This window comes from Octopus sinensis, linkage group LG17 (assembly GCF_006345805.1).
Source record: "Octopus sinensis linkage group LG17, ASM634580v1, whole genome shotgun sequence".
Lineage (NCBI taxonomy): Eukaryota > Metazoa > Mollusca > Cephalopoda > Octopoda > Octopodidae > Octopus > Octopus sinensis.
In genome coordinates this window covers 43,868,436-43,888,300 of record NC_043013.1, presented here as the reverse complement: position 1 = coordinate 43,888,300, position 19,865 = coordinate 43,868,436, and the positions used below count along the sequence as shown (strand labels likewise).

General features: G+C 38.7%; 1 protein-coding gene across 4 annotated transcripts in view; it reads left to right on the top strand.

Annotated features, from left to right (window-relative positions):
* LOC115220746 (zinc finger protein GLI4-like) overlaps positions 1 to 19,865 on the top strand; it is a 467,588-nt gene that overhangs the window by 429,472 nt on the left and 18,251 nt on the right. For 3 of the 4 annotated variants that reach the window (XM_036510542.1, XM_036510539.1, XM_036510540.1), the window contains exons 7-13: positions 2,278 to 2,409; positions 4,428 to 4,625; positions 6,322 to 6,515; positions 10,541 to 10,661; positions 13,232 to 13,395; positions 16,271 to 16,420; positions 17,984 to 18,148. In XM_036510542.1, coding sequence (XP_036366435.1) covers positions 2,278 to 2,409; positions 4,428 to 4,625; positions 6,322 to 6,515; positions 10,541 to 10,661; positions 13,232 to 13,395; positions 16,271 to 16,420; positions 17,984 to 18,148 — 1,124 coding nt within the window. The remainder of the gene's footprint in view (positions 1 to 2,277; positions 2,410 to 4,427; positions 4,626 to 6,321; positions 6,516 to 10,540; positions 10,662 to 13,231; positions 13,396 to 16,270; positions 16,421 to 17,983; positions 18,149 to 19,865) is intronic. The other variant, XM_036510541.1, reaches the window with a different exon arrangement.

Below are 19,865 nucleotides of genomic sequence, written 5' to 3'. Positions count from 1 at the left end.
CTCATCAAAAGCAAGCCAGAGTGCACCCCTTTGAAGCACAAGCAACTAGCCTTTACAATGTCGAGTTTTCCATTGCTGAAATTCAGCTTATAGTAAAAAGGAATTCTTAAATAATGATGAACTAAACTCTATTCCCACAGCTCAAGTAACACTAATCTTTTCTGTTTGAAATTTAATTACTGCTAGGTTTGATTCTAGCTTCCCACAATACACTACTGGTAACTGCTGGAAAACCTTTATAAATGTGAATATTGTACATTACATCAATAAGAACCTGTGCCTTACAAAGACAAGACTTTCTTTAAAATCCTTGCTGTACCTAGACGTGCTGTCTTCTACATGACCTGTTACCTTGCCATCAATTTCTCTTTTATTTTCACAATCTTCAAAGCTTTCTAAATTGCATCCCAAATGCTCCAATCACTAATGGACTCATTAACCCCTTACCCAACAATTATTTTGAAAATAAATGTATTTTTTCAGACATTTTTTTAATTGTTTTATTTTACTATGTTTTGAATGGTGATTTCGAGGTATATTTCAAACCTTATTTATTATGAATTTTAATTCAATAATATTGATTTTAAATTACGGCATTGGGCAGAAACGAGTTAACCCGTTTTTAGACGAAGGAACTTGTTTGCTGTCGATTTTGGCGAGTCTATCTTTTGACGAGTTAACTCGCCAGAGATAGGAAAAAAACGATTTCGGTCAAAACGCATATATTCGTTTCTGCCGGGTAAGGGGTTAAAGCCTTCTTCTTCCCCACAATTTCCTATCTCCTCCTTCAGTGGTTCATACTTCTCCATCTTTATCATGCTTTTTATTTTTCACTCTGCTGTCTCCTGAGATGGAGATATCAATAATTTGAGCCTCTTTAGCTTTCTTGTTGACAACTACAATGTTTGGCCTTCTTATCTCAATCATTCTATCACAATGAATGGGGAAATCTCACAAAAGCTTAAATTTGTCATTCTCAAACACCTGTTCAGGTTTCTGCTCACACCATTTAGCTGCTCTGACAAACCCACATTTCTCAGATGTCATTCAATTATTATTATTGAGTGAGAAAGCAGTGCATGCCATCAAAGTGACACTGGAGTAAAAATATATGAAGCCCAATATACCCATCATGACTACCCATCTGATAAGGGTACACCAGGCACTTGCATCACAACTATATGTGCACGACATGGTGATCTCACATCAAGATAAACAGTGCATGACCTTGCAGCAGGTCGAGTAGCCCATCCTATTCAAAAGGTCCCTGAATAAGGTTTGTTTAAGGATGATGAGAATGAAACACCCATGTTTCCAGAGGTGAATTATCCAAACCCCAAACAATTCTTCTCAAAACATGGCTGTGATGCCCCACCCCCACTACTTTTGCTCATGATCGGAGATGCACTTATCATCAGCCATTAAGGGACATGCTCAACTAGTTAAGATCAAGCAACTGACCAACAAATCTGTGATATTGAGCAGAATATTTGTTGTAACCCAAAGGATGTATGTGATAACACTTCCAATCATTAAGATCAAAAGCCACAAGAGCCACTGCCTAGTACAGAATCAGGACATTTATAATTATTTCTCTTTATCATAGATTTTGTTGGAGCTCCTGGAGTTTTGCATGTATAGCAGGCTTGCTACCTGCAGCCTATGGTACCATGCTATCCATTCTTTTCAACTACCTAGTACTTTCCTGATTATTCTGGCTGTGCCAAAGAAGCAAACCTTTTGTAACAGTTCTCCCGGGCACTCTATTCCAATTTCCTTTATATTCCCCTTGATACCTTCTGATACTGTTCCCAAGGACCCAACAATAATTGGCACTATTTTCACCTTCTTCATTTTCCATAGTCAGGTTATTTTATACTTAAGAGGGTTGTATTTTATTATTATTATTATCATTATTGTTATTAATATTATTTCTTTGTCAAGGGTCACTTAGCTTAATGGTACAGAGCACTTAGCTGGAATTAGTGAGGCGCAGGGTTTTATTCTCCATAGTGGCTTGCTGGCCACTTTTTAAACAAGGCAGTGAGCTGGCAGAGTTCTTAGCATATCAGGCATAATGTTTAGTGGCATTTCATCTGACTTTATGTCCTGTGTTAAAATCCCGCCAATGTCAAATTTGCCTTTCAACCATTCGGGGTTGATAAAATAAGTACCAGTTGAGCACTGGGGTTGATGTCTTCCCTAAATTTGCTGGCCTTGTGCCAAAATTTGAAACCATTATTGTTATTATAATGTCTATGATTTATGTCATTGCAGGTTTTCCAATTGGAAGTGCTGGTTCCCTGATAGATTATCCGTCCCCATTAAGTCTAAGTCAGCGCAGTATGTTCTCAGAGATCCCACCAACGCCTGGCAGTGGAAGCATCACATTACCAGCATCTCTTGAAAGTAAATAACGTTTCTTTTTCTTCTTCACATCATTCTTCATTGAATGCAGGTACACCAAATTCATACCCCTTTTCTGTACAAAAAATAATTACGACAGAAAGCAACAGGAATTAATTAACAAAAACAAAATGTCTTTTAAATAGGTGTAGACATGGCTGTGTGGTTCAGAAGCTCAACATTGCAACTGCTTGGTTTTAGGTTCAGTCCTGTTGCACAGCACCTTGGGCAAATATCTTCAACTAGAGCCCTGGGCCAACCAATACTTTGTGAATGAATTTGATAGACAGAAATTGTATGGAAGCCCATTATATAAATGTGTGTGTGTGTGTGTGTGCCTTCACCACACCACCACTGCTTAACAACTGGTGTTGGTTTGTTTACGCACCCATAACTTGAAAGTTTGACTAAAGAGACCGACAGAATAAGTAGCAGATTTACAGAGGTCAGTTTATTTGACTAAACTCTTCAAGTGGTGCCCCAGCATGGCCACAGTCCAATGATTGAAACAAGTAAAAGATAAAAGAACAGCATAATTATAATAATTTTTTCATAACCCTTTAACAAGTAATTAAATATTATGATAATTAACACAATAAAATGCATTATTAATAAAATTTGTTTTTTTTTTTCTTTATTTTCTTCTATACTTGTTACATTTTACTCTCTCTCTCTCTTTTACTCTTTTACTTGTTTCAGTCATTTGACTGTGGCCATGCTGGAGCACCGCTTTTAGTTGAGCAAATCGACCCCAGAACTTATTCTTTGCAAACCTAGTACTTATTCTATCGGTCACTTTTGCCAAACCACTAAGTTACGGGGACGTAAACACACCAGCATCGGTTGTCAAGCGATGTTGGGAGGACAAACACAGACACACAAACACACACACACACATATATTCATATATACGACGGGCTTCTATCAGTTTCCGTCTACCAAATCCACTCACACAGCTTTGGTCAGCCTGAGGCTATACTAGAAGACACTTGCCCAAGGTGCCACGCAGTGGGACTGAACCCGGAACCATGTGGTTGGTAAGCAAGCTACTTACCACACAGCCACTCCTATGCTCCTTCCTTTCGTTAAAAACAAGCGTTTCCTTAGTTTAGAAATACAAGATCTTAATTCCTATCTGTTCTGATTTCAAATTCCTCCAAGGTTGACTTTGCCTTTCATCTGCAGGGTTGATAAAATAAGTACCAGTTGCGCACTGGGGTTGATATGATTGACTTACCCCTTCCCCTGATATTACTAGTCTTCTGCCAAAATTTGAAACCAATTTCTTTCTATTCTGGTGTAAATAGGAATTTAACATTTAATCCTTCGGCATTCAGCTTCCTCTGTCAAATGTAATGCTTTTTGATTCTCTGTCCCTCTATACTTTTAATCTCTCAGCTGGCAGAAAGCCAACCCTCTCTTGATACTACTCTCCACTCCTAGTTGAGGGGATTTTACCTTTTTCTGTCTTGCAAGGTACTTGGCGACCCTCTTGGTGATGGTGCCACATAAAAAGCACTGTTGCTGGTGTTGCATAAAAAGCACTGGCGCTGGCGTCACATAAAAGGTACCTGGTAAACTCTACAAAATATTTAGCATTAGGAAGGGCATCCAGCTGTAGAAACCTTGCCAAAACAGACAACGAAGCCTAGTACGACTCCCAGCCTTGCCAGCTCCTGTCAGCCCTTGATAGCATGAAAAACAGACATTGAATGATGAAGATGATGATGATGATGATGAGGCTTCTACACAGTTTCTGTCCAGCAAATTGTCTCACATTGTTCAGCCTAGGGCTATAGTAGAAGACACTTGCCCAAGATGCCATGCAATCAGACTAAACCCAAAACCATATGATTGCTAAACGATCTTCTAACCCAAAAATTTAATAAATTAAAATTGCCATAACAACTCACCTCATAAGTTTAGACATTTAAACGAATGGTTTTAATTTTGCTTCAATGTAATAACTTACTTGTTTGTTTCTTTTTTTAAAATTTTTTTTTTATTTTTACATCATTCAGGTTCCCGATTAACAAGTCCCCGACCAACCAATATATCAAAAAGCCGCAAGCGGGCTTTGTCTCATTCTCCAATATCCGACTACTTCGACATCCAAAGCTTAACGCGAAGTTCTGAAGGCTCACTCCAGTTAACACCACTTCCTCACAATTCTCGTAGCTCAAGTGCTGCTAGTGGCTCCTATGGTCACTTATCTGCTGGTAAATACCTCTTACTTTCATTATCTTGCTCTCATTCCTGCTCAACTATGTTGTCATCTGATACCAAGACTAAATTACTGCTGATATATTTAACCCTTTAGTATTTAAACCGGCCATATCCGGCCAAAATAGTTAATGTGTTATGTTCAAACTGACCAGATCCGGGCTCTCACACCTACCCTACAATGTTATTCTACATTAAGTAATTACACCATCAAGATCTTGACGATATGAGACAAGCCGGCGAGCTGGCAGAAACGTTAGCACGCCGGACGAAATGCTTACCAGTATTTCATCTGCCACTATGTTCTGAGTTCAAATTCCGCCGAGGTCAACTTTACCTATCATCCTTTCGGGGTCGATAAATTAAGTACCAGTTACGCACTGGGGTCGATATAATCGACTTAATCTGTTTATCTGTCCTTGTTTGTCCTCTCTGTGTTTAGCCCCTTGAGGGTAGTAAAGAAATAGGTATTTCGTCAGCCGCTACATTCTGAGTCCAAATTCCGCCGAGGTCGACTTTGCCTTTCATCCTTTCGGGGTCGATTAAATAAGTACCAGTTATGCACTGGGGTCGACATAATCGACTTAATCCGTTTGTCTATCCTTGTTTGTCCTCTCTGTGTTTAGCCCCTTGTGGGTAGTAAAAGAAATAGATATGAGATAATGAATCAATGTGAATCAATAAGCATTATGTTTGATAGAATAATCTGAACACTAAAGGGTTAATGCAGAGAGTATTAAAAAACTAATGAGGAATAAGAAAAAAAAGTACATTCTTAGTCAATAACTAATACTAATATTTTCATTTTCTTAGATAGTATCGGAGACAACTCCAATCTTATTGTGCTTTCGTTACTGATACTTAGCTCATCATATCTTTATATGGCTTAGTCAGAGAGGTAAGGTGATGCTTCAAGACCTTTTCATATGGGCATTGAGATTGTTTTAAACGGAAGAAAGAAGGGGAGTTAGGTGTGACATTCATGCCTATTTCAAGAAAGTTAGAGTAAAGGAAATTGTGCAATTATGAAGCAGACCCCACTAATGTTTCAGATCTCACTACATTATGTAGGAAATATAAAGGGAGGTTCTGCATTTGATCACAGCTGAATTTGAGCTAAGCAACAACAATACCAGTTGTTTATCTATCGGTTTGTCTATCTGTCTGTCTATCTACATATATATGTGTGTGTGTTTGTATGTATATATATATATCATTACAGATATTAGGTAAAGAATTATTAATTTAATAATTAATAAATTTTACCAAGTAGTTTCAGTATGGAAAGAAAACCATTATCGGTAGAAACTTTTACAAAAAGTTTTTTTATATATAATTAAATATAATTAGGGGTTATAGCAACAAGTTGCTTCACCACATACTGAAAATTTAGAAATAGCAGCCAAAGACAGCTCATTCCTTTTTACTACAGATATGACTCCACAGTGGAGTCATATCTGTCTTTGGCTGCTGTTTCTAAATTTTCGGTATGTGGTGAAGCAAGTTGTTGCTTAACCCTTAATTATATTTAATTATATATAAAAAACTTTTTGTAAAAGTTTCTACTGATAATGCTTCTCTTTCCATACTGAAACTACTTGGTAAAATTTATTAATTATTAAATTAATAATTCCTTAATTATACACACACACAGAGCTTTATCTCTCTATCTGTCCACTACTTCTTCCGCAGCTTCATTCGGAGCAGTAAGTCCAGCACACCAACACATCCCTACAGCACCCTACCTCCGTGCCACAGCTTTCGCACCATCACCATTTTTTTACCCAGTCATGCATCCAATGTTTGCCCGACAGCCGCCTCTCGGTCAAGTCTTGCCGCCTTCATCTCAACCAATTGCTCATCCAATTCCAAAGCATGAACCCCAGGTAGGTAAAATCCAAACCTTCCATGTGCCTCTAACCCTCACCAACAGTGTTTTATTCTTATTTTATTTTTGTTGTTTCTTTTTCTGTCTTAATTATTTAAATATATGCACAGGTGTGGCTGTATGGTTAAGAAGTTTGCTTCCAAACAACATTGTTTCAGGTTCATTCCCACTGTTTGGCACCTTGGGCAAGTATCTTCTACTATATCTCTAGGTCAATGCTTTTCAAACTTTTTGCTGGAGCGGAACCCCAAGGAAACATTCCACTGGCTCGAGGAACCCCTGTGCAATAATTTAATAGTCTTATGCACACATATCTGCACAGGAGAATTAAAAATTATTGCCGATTTTAGCAGTTTTGTAACTTCTTGCGGAACCCCTGGACTGTACTGGCGGAACCCTGGTTGAAAACCACTGCTCTAGGTTGACCAAAGCTTTGTGACTGAATTTGGTAAACAGAAATTGGAAGAAATCCATTGTATATGTATATGCATGAATGTACCTAAGGGTGGGTGTCTTTATGTTTGTGTCCCTTTGTCTTGACATTGGGTAGTAATTGTAGATGAGTCTCACTGTCATACAAGCAGTGTTGTTTGTTCTCGATATTCCCTGAAGACTTGTCATGAGGAAATATTACCTTCCATGGAAACAGGTTGAGGCCTGCAGTTGTTGTAATCAACTTACCACTTCCCCCAAAATTGCTGGCCTTGTGCAAAAATTTGAAATCAGTATTACACACCACAAACAAACAAACACATACCTCTTCTCACACACACACACACATATACACAAATAAACGCATGCACACGCATGCAGCAATCAGTCAGTAATTTTGAAATGACAGCCAGAACTCTCCCAGATTATCCTCTATGTAAGAACTGAACACATTAGATTTGTACATTTAAAAAACCTCGGATGGCCCCAATAGCTGGAATGTATTTGATCATAAGTCTGCTCAGTAAGGGTTCTCCTGGTGCTAAGCGACAACACACACACAACTTCCATTTTATGGATTTCTTGATTTACATTTGTGCTCTAGATTTGCTCAGTCAGGGTTGACCTGGGGTTGTACAATATCAAGAACATATAGACACTCTATACCAGTGATTCCAAACATGGAGTCTATGCCTCACTGGTGGGACCTGGGGAAATTGTGGTGGAGTGTGAGATCCAAAATCTTATTTTTTTTTAGCCTTATTTTGTTTAGTGTGGTTTAATGTTGTTGAAGATTTGCTTTGAGCCAAAAGAAGCAAACTTGAAATGACAAATGGTGGTGATTCATGGCTGAAGCTAATAAAATTGTCTCCTCGAATCAAGGAAATCTGCCATTGTCACCAAGCACAAGATTCTCATTAAAGCTGTACAACCATGCAAAAACTGATCCCACCTGTACTGGTGCCATGTAAAAAGCACTCAGTCCACTCTGTGGGGTAGTTGGTGCTAGGAAGGGCATCCAGCTATAAAAACCATGCCAAAACAGAACCAGGCTCCTGCCTAGCCAGCTCTTGTCAAACCATCCAACCCATGCCAGCATGGAAAGCAGACGTTAAATGATAATGATGATGATGACTACCAAATAAGTAAAAATAAGAATGGTGCATGGCATTACATTAAATAATAAGTTCCAAAATTTAGAGACAACAAAGGAACAAACAGAAAATTCACATATAAGACAGGATATTGCTCATTTCTCATAATGAATTTGTGGATCATGTCTAATTGTTTAGCTGTTTATTTATGTGTCTGCTTGAAAAATCCTTGGCATCAAATGACAGAATCGTGTCCCCAACAAGATGTCCTCAAGCAAGCAGGAATACCAAGCATGTTTGCACTCCTCACACAAAGACGTATAAGATGGCTCGGACATGTTAGTTGTATGGAAGATGGCAGAATCCCCAAGGACTTACTCTACGGGGAGCTTGCTAGGGGCACTAGGTCTGTGGGAAGACTGTTCTTATGATACAAGGATGTTTGCAAAAGGGACATGAAGGCCTGCGACATCAATATTAGCAACTGGGAAGCAGTTGCCAGCAACCGTGGAGATTGGCGACGGACCGTAAAAGAGGGAACACAAAGGAGTGACAGAAGGAGAGAGGAGAAATGGAAAGACAACAAAAGACGTCAACAAGAAACTATGACATTACAACCAGCCAGGCAAAGTCTTCGCTACATTTGCGGCACCTGCCAGAGGGAGTGTTTGTCCAGGGTAGGACTACACATCCACAGCAGGAGATGTATTAGGACATGAAATGTAAAAGCTGGACTAGATTATTTTATGTGCAACTCCATTGTCTCCGGAGACAAAAAGGATGTCAACAAAGTCTGCTTGACAAGCTGAGACTACAATACAACAACCCACTTAATTCTATAAAGTATATACAGTTCTATAAAGTATATACAATTCTATAAAGTATATAACAGCCTCGTCTGGCACGTAAAAGCACCCACTACACTCACGGAATGGTTGGCATTAGGAAGGGCATCCAGCCATAGAAACATTGCCAGACCAGACTGGGCCTGGTGCAGCCTTCTGGCTTCCCAGACTCCAGTTGAATCGTCCAACCCATGCTAGCATGGAAAGCGGACGCTAAACGATGATGATGATGATATATTTGATGTAAAGAAAGAAGAGCATGTCTAATATTTCTAACTCACCCTTTCCTCCATTCCCTCGTAAAGTACTGTCTCAAATACAACATTTTCCCTCTTCAATTTTAATTGATGTATCCTTCATCTCTTTTGCTTTTAACATTATATATATGTAAGGTAGCGAGCTGGCAGAAATGTTAGCATTCTGATCCCTGGCAAGTCCAATTCAGAACTGACAGACACAACTGTAGAGTCTGCAAGTGAAAGTGGGCTGATCAGGGCCAGGTGTGTTTTGTTTTCCCACCCTTTTCTCTTGTCTGCCAGGATGGTCTTGTAAGTATCTTCAAAGGAGACTAAACCACTTACAGTTTTATATTGATGGTATGGTACCACTGATAGTATTATATCAATAACAGTACTATATCACTGATAGTATTATACCAATGATAATACAAAACCAATAGCTGTCCTATAACACGAATAGTACTCTAGCAGTAAATTTGAAGGTGATGATTACTTAAAAAAAAAAAACTAGAACAAAACTTTCATTTATTATTTTTAGTTTTGCAGTTATTAGTATTGTATTATTGAAATGTCCTCATTGGTGAGTATTTGTCACTAAAATCCCATGTAACGTTATAGTTATTCTAAGACCTGGTAAGTATGAATGAAAGAATGGTTTACTAAGGAGGTTTAATATGACTGAAACATGTCACTATTACCAAATATCATACTCATACCAAGTGCGTGTTCTCATTGAAATTTTTAATCAATTTCAATTTTAGAGTTGCCTCCCTTGCCATTGACAATTATCATTAAAATGAACAATTATGCTCTTTTTCTTTTTACTCAATATACAGGGTTGGCCAAAAGTCACCTGACAGTAAATCAAAACCATTTAATTCCAAGATTTATTTAAGTTTAACAACTTAATGAATTTAATAAAAGCATTTAAGATATCATAAAAATTGTTCAAACTGAAGTCCTTCTTGAGCGACACATTTTTTCCATTCAAGTCACAGAATTACAGATAGTATTTATGGAATTTTGATTTACTGGCAGGTGACTTTTGGCCAACCCTGTACGTATATATTTGTTTCAGTTTTTGGCTTGAGACCAGCAAGTTTGGAGTGGGGATAAATTGCTTACATCAATCCCAGTGTTCGACTGGTACTTTATTTTATCAATTCCTAAAGGATGAAAGGCAAAGTTGAGCCTGGTAGGATTTGAACTCAGAAGGTAAAGTCAGATGAAATGCTGCCAAGCATTTTTCCTGGCACGGTAATGACTCAGCCAGCATGCCACCTTCTTTTTGCTCAATATATTAAAGCATGTTAGCCTTCACTTAATTATGTATTTTTCATGCTGTAGGCAGTTTGAGAGATTCTTCTTTTATCGTTGTCTTTCACCGATGTTTTGTATTTTTCCTTCTACCAGATGTCATCCTCCACAAGCAAGTGTGATGCAGGTAGTAGTGTGGTCAGTAGTAGTACAATGGAACAAGCAGCAGACATATTTAAACGATCCAAAATTAAAAAAGAAGTGGAATGCCTCCAAGGTAAGTTAACATACTCTACGCCATACAAAATTTTAAAAATTGAAGGAAGCTGGCAAGAGAACCATGTGATCACTCAAACTTTCCAGAAATAACAACAAAATTTTTCTTCGATTCATACATTGCCCTCATCAAAAAGAAAGAAAACATTAGATAATGTGTAGTCTTAGATAGACTATACCAAGATAAATGATGGGATGATGATAGCTGGGTCACTATTGGTCAATGGTCTATTTTGCAATGGTTGACCAGGAGCTAGCTACAAAATGAAATGAAGGTAACCAATGAAGAAATCTTAGTGTGGCTGCCTGATCTTCTAGAAAAAGTAGCTAAATCTTCCTCAAATCACATCCTAGTATCTTTAGAAAAGAATACATTTGATAATGCAGTCCTAAATGAATGTCTGAATAAGACAGGATGATTGTAGATGGAGAAATTCTGATCATATTGGCCTCCTTGTTCAAGGCTAACCATAAGTTAGCCTTGAACTGCGTTTAGTATTTTGTCCTCAAAATATGAGTTTTCTAGAATTCCCTCCATGCCCATATTTTTACTGCAGCCATCAACTTAAAGTTATTCGCAGCTGGTCCCAGGGGATCTATGAAGTTAATAGGCACAACACCATCCCCTAGACTAAATCATAAAAAAAAAGAATTAATTTACCTGCTTAGAGGAAAAATTGATCTTTGTTGGCAGAGAAGAATATTCAGTTAATTGAGAATTATTTACATACCTGTATGTTAACAATTCAAGATGAAAACTGATAACAAATATACTGGTAGATATTGAGCCAGGCATAGCTTACTCTTTCTTTCTCTGTTACTTCTCTCTTTGTGTGTGTGTGTGTGTATAGGAGCACTCCGTCGGATACAATGATGAGGGTCCCACCTGATACGATCAACGGAACAGCCTGCTTGTGAAATTAACGTGCAAGTGGCTGAGCACTCCACAAACACGCGTACCCCTAACGTAGTTCTCAGGGAGATTCAGCTTGACACAGAATGTGACAAGACCGGCCCTTTGAAATACAGGTACAACTCATTTTTGCCAGCTGAGTGGACTGGAGCGATGTGAAATAAAGTGTCTTGCTCAAGGACACAACGTGTCGCCAGGAATTGAACTCACGATCATGAGCCGAATGCCCTAACCACAAAGCCACGTGCCTACACTATATATATATATATATATATATATATACACATATACATACATACACACACACACACAGATATATATGAATGCATATACACGTGCACACACCATGTATTTGAAAGGCAAACATGTGCTTTAAACAGGTGTTGTTTCTTTTTCTTCTTCCTTATTTTTTTAAACTCTACTTTAATAAAGTGTTCACCTGAAACGTCTGTCTACTTCTTTTTCTTTTGCTTTTTTTAGTGTAGAATTCACCATACACAACTTTCTGTGTTAATTCTTTTGGAGTCTGTGTGTATTTACATTTTGTCCTCTTCTCTTTGAATTTTTGTCTTCCTATTTTAACCTCTCACATTATCCAATTGCCCTTCTCTTATACTCTTGTTCCATTTGTGCTATTTTACCCATCTATGTACCCATATATATGTACATGCACACACACAAATATACATATATATATATATGTGTGTTCGTGTGTAATATATATATATATATATAAATTTAAATTACGAAGAACATAAACAAATGAAGTTTGCTTTAGAAGCATTGAGTTGTCTTAGAAAGTTAAAGAAGTGATTTTAAATTCTCAAACGTAGGATAATGCTAATAATATAGACTGAACAGGATAAGCTACCCCTATTTTGCAGAAAAAAAGTGTTGGCAGCCAGCAACACTTTTTTCTGCAAAATAGGGGTAGCTTATCCTCTTCAAGCTATATTATTAGCATTATCCTGCGTTTGAGAATTTGAATATATATATAAATATATTTATATATTAAATTAGAGATAAAACCACTATTAGGCAAATCAAACAGTGAAAAACATAAACCAAAACATAGAAATAAAATTAATTAATATAATATACAAAATTTAAAAAAATTTTGTAAATTATTAATTTATATTTATCTCTAATTTAATATATAAATATATATATTTATACTGTAAAATTAGATTTAATCCTAAATCTAATTTTTCCCTATAAGTTTGGATTTACTCCCTAATATTATTATATATATATATAACCATCCGATCGTGGCCATAGCCAGCGCTGCCCCGGCTGGCCTCCGTGCCGGTGGCACGTAAAAAGCACCATCCGATCGTGGCCATTGCCAACCTCGCCTGGCCCCCGTGCTGGTGGCACGTAAAAAGCACCATCCGTCCGTGGCTGTTTGCCAGCTCCGTCTGGCACCTGTGCGGGTGGCACGTAAAAAGCACCCACTACACTCATGGAGTGGTTGGCGTTAGGAAGGGCATCCAGCCGTAGAAACACTGCCAGATCAGACTGGGCCTGATGCAGCCTTCTGGCTTCACAGACCCCAGTTGAACCGTCCAACCCATGCTAGCATGGAAAGCGGACGCTAAAAGATGATGATGATGATGATATATATATATATATATATATATAAACTTATTTTTAAATAGCAGTGTCTGACCCTGGTGAAGAAGATGAAGAAAAAGCCTGTGCTGAAGATTTGCAGAGAGGGAGCAATCATATTCCACAAGAAGGTGAACCAGACTTCATTGAGACCAATTGTCACTGGGATGAATGCTTAAGGGAATTCGAAACCCAAGAAGATCTGGTTCGGGTATGTAAATTGGTCTATTCTATTCTAATCTATTTTTGTCATCTTAGTATATATTGTTGTTGTCAGTCTTGACCCCCACCCCAGAGGATTACAATGGCATTCTGTCTGGGACCATAGCACCCTATTGTATATCAAGAATTGCATTATCTAATGCATCTTTCTTTATTTAAGCTGGTAGAATGTAATGTGAAACAGAGTTTGGTTCTGTTTTTAACAGCCTGATTGAGCCTTCAGGTTTTTTTACTTGCTTGTGTTTTGTACATACATATATTGATCATCTTTAACATCTGCTCTTGTTTGTTGGCAACATTTGGACAGAGCATTTTGAGGCAGTGTTTTACTGCTGGAAACCAACCCTCTTGTGGAGGCACAAAGCCTAGTGGTTAGAGCAGCGGACTCGCGGTCGAGGGATCGCAGGATCGAATCTCAGACTGGGCGATGTGTGTGTTTATGAGCGAAAACACCTAATCTCCACGCAGCCCCGGCAGAAGGTAATGGCGAACTTCTGCTGACTCTTTCGCCACAACTTTCTCTCACTCTTTCCTCCTGCATCTTGCAGCTCACCTGCAACAGACCAGCGTCCCGTCCAGGTGGGGAGCCTATACGCCAAGAAACCGGGAAACCGGCCCTTATGAGCCAAGCACGGCTCGAGAAGGAACAAACAAACAACAAACCAACCCTCTTAGTCTCCTCTTGTAACACACAGAGGTATGGTGTACCACTTCTAAAGAGCGAGATACACATAGTTTATAGTTACACAAACGTTTTTGTGCAACAGATAAAATATTCAGTGGGATTTTTTTTTTATGTCCAGTAGCAAGATTTAAAACTGAATTGACAAATTGCCAAGTTAAAATCACAGCTTAGCAACAGCTTTTACATGTGATTGGCCAAGTTATGGACTAATCAGCATTGAGACACCACTTGATAGATCTTTCTAGAAGCTGCTAGAATGTTCCTTTACAAAACTTATAAATATGTATGTTTTGAGTGCCAAAGGCGGCGAGCTGGCAGAAACGTTAGCATGCCGGGCGAACTGCTTAGGGGTATTTCGTCCGCCACTGCATTCTGAGTTCAAATTCTGCCGAGGTCGACTTTGCCTTTCATCCTTTCGAGGTCGATAAATTAAGTACCAGTTACACACTGGGGTCGATGGAAGTGACTTAATTCGTTTGTCTGTCCTTGTTTGTCCCTTCTGTGTTTAGCCCCTTGTGGGTAGTAAAGAAATAGGTATGTTTTGAGTACCAAACTTCAGTTTGTGACTGTCCACAGCTGAGATAACCACATTCGTATTTTTACTGCTTCAACAGTCCTTCTCATGACTTTTGCACAACTTAGACAACAGCTCTAGTTCACCAACAGTGAGGGCGCGTGGCTTAGTGGTTAGGGCATTCGGCTCATGATCGTAAGGTTGTGAGTTTGATTCCCGGCGACGCGTTGTGTCCTTGAGCAAGACACTTTATTTCACGTTGCTCCAGTCCACTCAGCTGGCAAAAATGAGTTGTACTTGTATTTTAAAGGGTCAGCCTTGTCACTCTCTGTGTCACGCTGATTATCCCCGAGAACTACGTTAAGGGTACACGTGTCTGTGGAATGCTCAGCCATTTGCACGTTAATTTCACGAGCAAGCTGTTCCGTTGATCGTATCAGCTGGGACCCTCGTCGTCGTAACCGGCGGAGTCTTTTAAAAGTTCACCAACATGAACCCAGTGTGTACATTTTCTCCTATTTCAGTAGCATAATTACAGAGCCTTCTTTATCAACTATTTATAAGAGCTACAGACTAAAGGCGGTGCTCCAGCATAGCCACAGTCAAATGACTGAAACAAGTAAAAGAGTATACTGCTAAGAACTTTACAAATTTGAAACCAATGGTCACTCCCTGACCAGCCATAACAAACAACTTTTCAAGTGTTACTGCTCTAAAGATTTAGTGTGCTTCTTGTTGGATTTATGAACTACTGACTGATTGTGTGTATGTGTGCATGTGTACACACACACACACACACACACGCGCGCACACACTCACACACACACACATGAGGGGTTTTTGTACAATTTCCGAGATCTACTCTTAAGGCATTGATCAACTTATAGTCAAAGACACTTGCCTTTGGCGTCACACATTGCAATTGAATCTAGAGCTTATTAACCATTGACCTATTTCTGAATGCTCCAAAATACTCTTCCATGGAGCAACAACAGAGTCTTAGATTAAATTTCCAACTGAACAGGAAATAGAAAAACATACACAAATTGTCATATTTGCCCCCAAACAACCATCATGTCTTTGTTGAGAAATTAGGAGTAAAATAACAAGAAGAGAGATTTTTATTTGCTATCTGTTTAGAACAGTCCATAACTAACCACTGGTTTTATGGAAGTGAGTTATAAAGAAATTTATCAGGACCAATGGGACGAGTGTCTTCTACCATAACCTCAGATTCACTTAAGCATTTTGAGTTAATCTGGATAGAGTCTGTTAAATGGATCCTACCATTCCTTTGTTGGTATACTTAACTAATCATCTGATTTGATACCACCAACTCCTTTTTTCATTTTGCATTGTTCTTTCTGATTTTGTTTTATTTTCTTTTTCTGTTTAACCCTTTTGATACCAACCCGGCCAAAACTGCCTCTGGCTCTGTAGTACAAATGTCTTACTTTCATAAGTATTGAATCAAAATCTTACACCAAACCTTAGTCACAATTTATGTTCCCAACACTGGCCTAATGATAACTAAGTTTTTTTTTTAATAAATTCCTCGTTATATTTAAAATTAATTGAATGAAACACAGAGCATCTCAAAATAAATATGGTAACGAAAGGGTTAAATTTGTTAACATCTGAATAAAATGTTTTGTTTTATTTTAGCATATTAACCAGGACCACATCCAGTTGAACAAGAAATCCTTTGTGTGCAAGTGGAGGGAATGTAACCGAGAAGAGAAACCTTTTAAGGCCCAGTACATGCTGGTCGTCCACATGAGACGACATACAGGAGAAAAACCCCATAAATGCTCAGTAAGTTCTCCCTGATTCACATTGATCTATCACTGTATTTGTTTGGGGATTTTCCTTTGTGTATTTTGTGTTATCCCTAAATTTAATTAGTAGCTGACTGAAACTGATACGGTGTCAGACTGTGGACTAAAGGGTCTCTTTTACTTGATTCAGTCATTTGACTGTGGCCATGCTGGAGCACCGCCTTTAGTCGAGCAAATCGACCCCAGGACTTATTCTTTTTAAGCCTTGTACTTATTATTCTATCGGTCTCTTTTGCCGAACTGCTAAGTTACGGGGATGTAAACACACCACCATCGGTTGTCAAGCAATGTTGGAGGGACACAGACACACAAACATCTGCACACATATACATATATATGCATATATTCGATGGGCTTCTTTCAGTTTCCGTCTACCAAATCCACTCACAAGGCTTTGGTTGGCCTGAGGCTATAGTAGAAGACACTTGCCCAAGGTGCCACACAGTGGGACTGAACCCAGAACCATGTGGTTCATAAGCAAGCTACTTACCACACATCCACTCCTACGCCTATTTATATTTTCTCATCAATTCTACATTGTGTTTGTGGCAATAATACTGATTCCTCAGATGGTTTAGTCCTAAACTCACTTCTGTAAAATAATCTGAAGTATTTTATAATTGACAGATGTTTTATGAAATTTCAGCATTGAATAAAAATTTTACAGTAAATGTAGTTTGAAATGTTAGGAATTCCTCCAGGTTAACCTCATCTTCACCACTATCTATTTATCTAAAAAATAATAATAATAATAACAATAACAACAATAATAATAATAATAATAATAATAACGGTGTGGAGACCCCCTTTGGTCATGAATGATCATGGGATTGCACCTAGAAAGTTACCCTCCCAGGCACATATCCGGGCAAGGTTTATGGAAGACCGGCAGTCGCCCATGCATAGCAGCCTCCCCTCTCCATGCCACCAATGTTATCCAAGAGAAAGGCAAAGGGGCCGATACAGCTTGGCACCAGTGACATTGCAACTCATTTCTACAGCTGAGTGAATTGGAGCAATGTGAAAATAAAGTGTCTTGCTCAAGAACACAACACGCAGCCCGGTCCGAGATTCAAACTCACAACCTCACGGTTGTAAGATTGACGTTCTAACCACTGAGCCATGCACCTTCACAACAACAACAATAATAATAATGATGATGAGGATCTCAAATTTTGGCACAAGGCCAGCAATTTAGGGGTAAGGATGTGAGTCAAATATATTGACCTCGGTACTCAACTGGTATTTATTTTACTGACCACAAGAAGCTTGAAAGGCAAAGTTGACCTTGGCGGAATTTGAACACAGAACATGAATGAAGATGGCTGAAATGCCACTAAACATTTCCCCCAGCAATCTAACAATTCTGCCAGCTCACCAACAGCAGTAATGCTGCTGATGATGATAATAACTATAATAATAATTTCAAAAGTTTGGCACAGGGCCAACAATTTTTGAGAGAGTGGGTAAATGAATTACCGAAGGAGGAGGGTGTGGCCTCCACTATTGATTTTCATATTGTATTTGTTTTCTTTAACAGTTTGAAGGCTGTTCGAAAGCTTATTCACGGCTTGAGAATCTCAAAACTCATCTTCGGTCCCACACTGGAGAGAAACCGTACATGTGTGAATTCCCTGGATGCACGAAGGCCTTCAGTAACGCTTCAGACAGAGCGAAACATCAAAACAGAACACATTCGAGTGCGGTAAGTATTTTTCAAACATCATCTTTTATTGGATCCTATATGGTTTATGAATACCACGTTCATGTTGCCAAAATCTAGATCCCTAGTTTCACCCATGCCATATTCTTGTTAATTCATAAACCAAGAAGGCAGCCCCCTACACTCAACCTGCTAAAAATATTTGCTAAATTCCCTTGAAATCACAGCATACTTTCTTACACAAAAAAAAGAACTACATTCACTAATGTAGTTCCACATATATTGGTTTCAAATTCTGGCACAAGGCCAGCAATTTCAAGGGAGAGCTAAGTTGATTACATTGGCCTCAGTGCTTGACCGGTACTTATTTTACCTGAAAGGATTAAAGGCAAAGTTGACCTCAGTGGAATTTGAACTCAGAACATAAGGATGGATGAAATACCACTAAGCATTTTGCTAATGATTTTTGCCAGCTTGCTGCCTTAGTATAGTTCTAGATATATTAAGGCAAGACAGACATAGCAGGAATATCTTTGATCATAGCTCTCCTGATTAGGACTTTTTGCTAAAAAAAAAAAATCAAGCGAGGTCTTTGCCAGTACCGTCTGACTGGCCCCCGTGTTGGTGGCACGTAAAAGCACCCACTGCACTCTCGGAGTGGTTGGCGTTAGGAAGGGCATCCAGCTGTAGAAACTCTGCCAGATCAAGACTGGAGCCTGGTGCAGCCATCTGGTTCGCCAGTCCTCAGTCAAACCGTCCAACCCATGCCAGCATGGAAAGTGGATGTTAAACGATTACATTGATGATTAATACTATTAGTTTCCTCCAGGATTTTGTCGTAAACCTCCAAGTCGAAATACACTTAGTTTTTTTGTAAGAACATGGACGCATACTCTCTTTGCTCTTTTACTCTTTTACTTGTTTCTGTCATTTGACCGCGGCCATGCTGGAGCACCGCCTTTAGTCGAGCAAATCGACCCCAGGACTTATTCTTTGGAAGCCTAGTACTTATTCTGCCAGTCTCTTTTGCCAAACCGCTAAGTTACGGGGGCATAAACACTCCAGCAGAGGTTGTCAAGCAATGTTGGGGGCAGAAACACAGACACACAAACATACACACACACACACACATATATATATATATACGACGGGCTTCTTTCAGTTTCCGTCTACAAAATCCACTCACAAGGCCTTGGTCGGCCCAAGACGGTTATTTTACTAAATTCTTCATTATTTTCAAAGTTAATTAAAACAAATGTAGTTTGTTCCAAGAAAAACAGAGTAAGGAAGGGTTACCGTAAATCTTCAAGTATAGTCTGCCTTTGAGTATAATACGCAGGGGAATTTTAGGGGGCTGTATCTCTGAAAAACCTAAACCTTGTGTATAATACACACCCCTTCTCTAACTTGAGTCGTGCATAATTAAACCAGCAGCACCTAGTCGAACAAACACTTCCATGCATGCGTAATACAATAATGGTGATGTTCTTAACTGTTATATGGGAATGTAAATATGTTTGCAAATTGTTTTTGCTACATGTTATTCTGTGTTCTGAATACTTTTATTTTAATAAATGTTGCTTACTGCAAGTTATGGATGATTCTTTTATGACTTCATTGCTTTCAGGCTTAGCTTAAGGTATTTTACCGCCCAACATCACAAAATGCATCTGAATAAACATTGCCAGACAGCAAATAGAGAATCGGACATTGCTTAGAAAATATTTTTCATTTTTAACCTCGTATATAGTACACACTA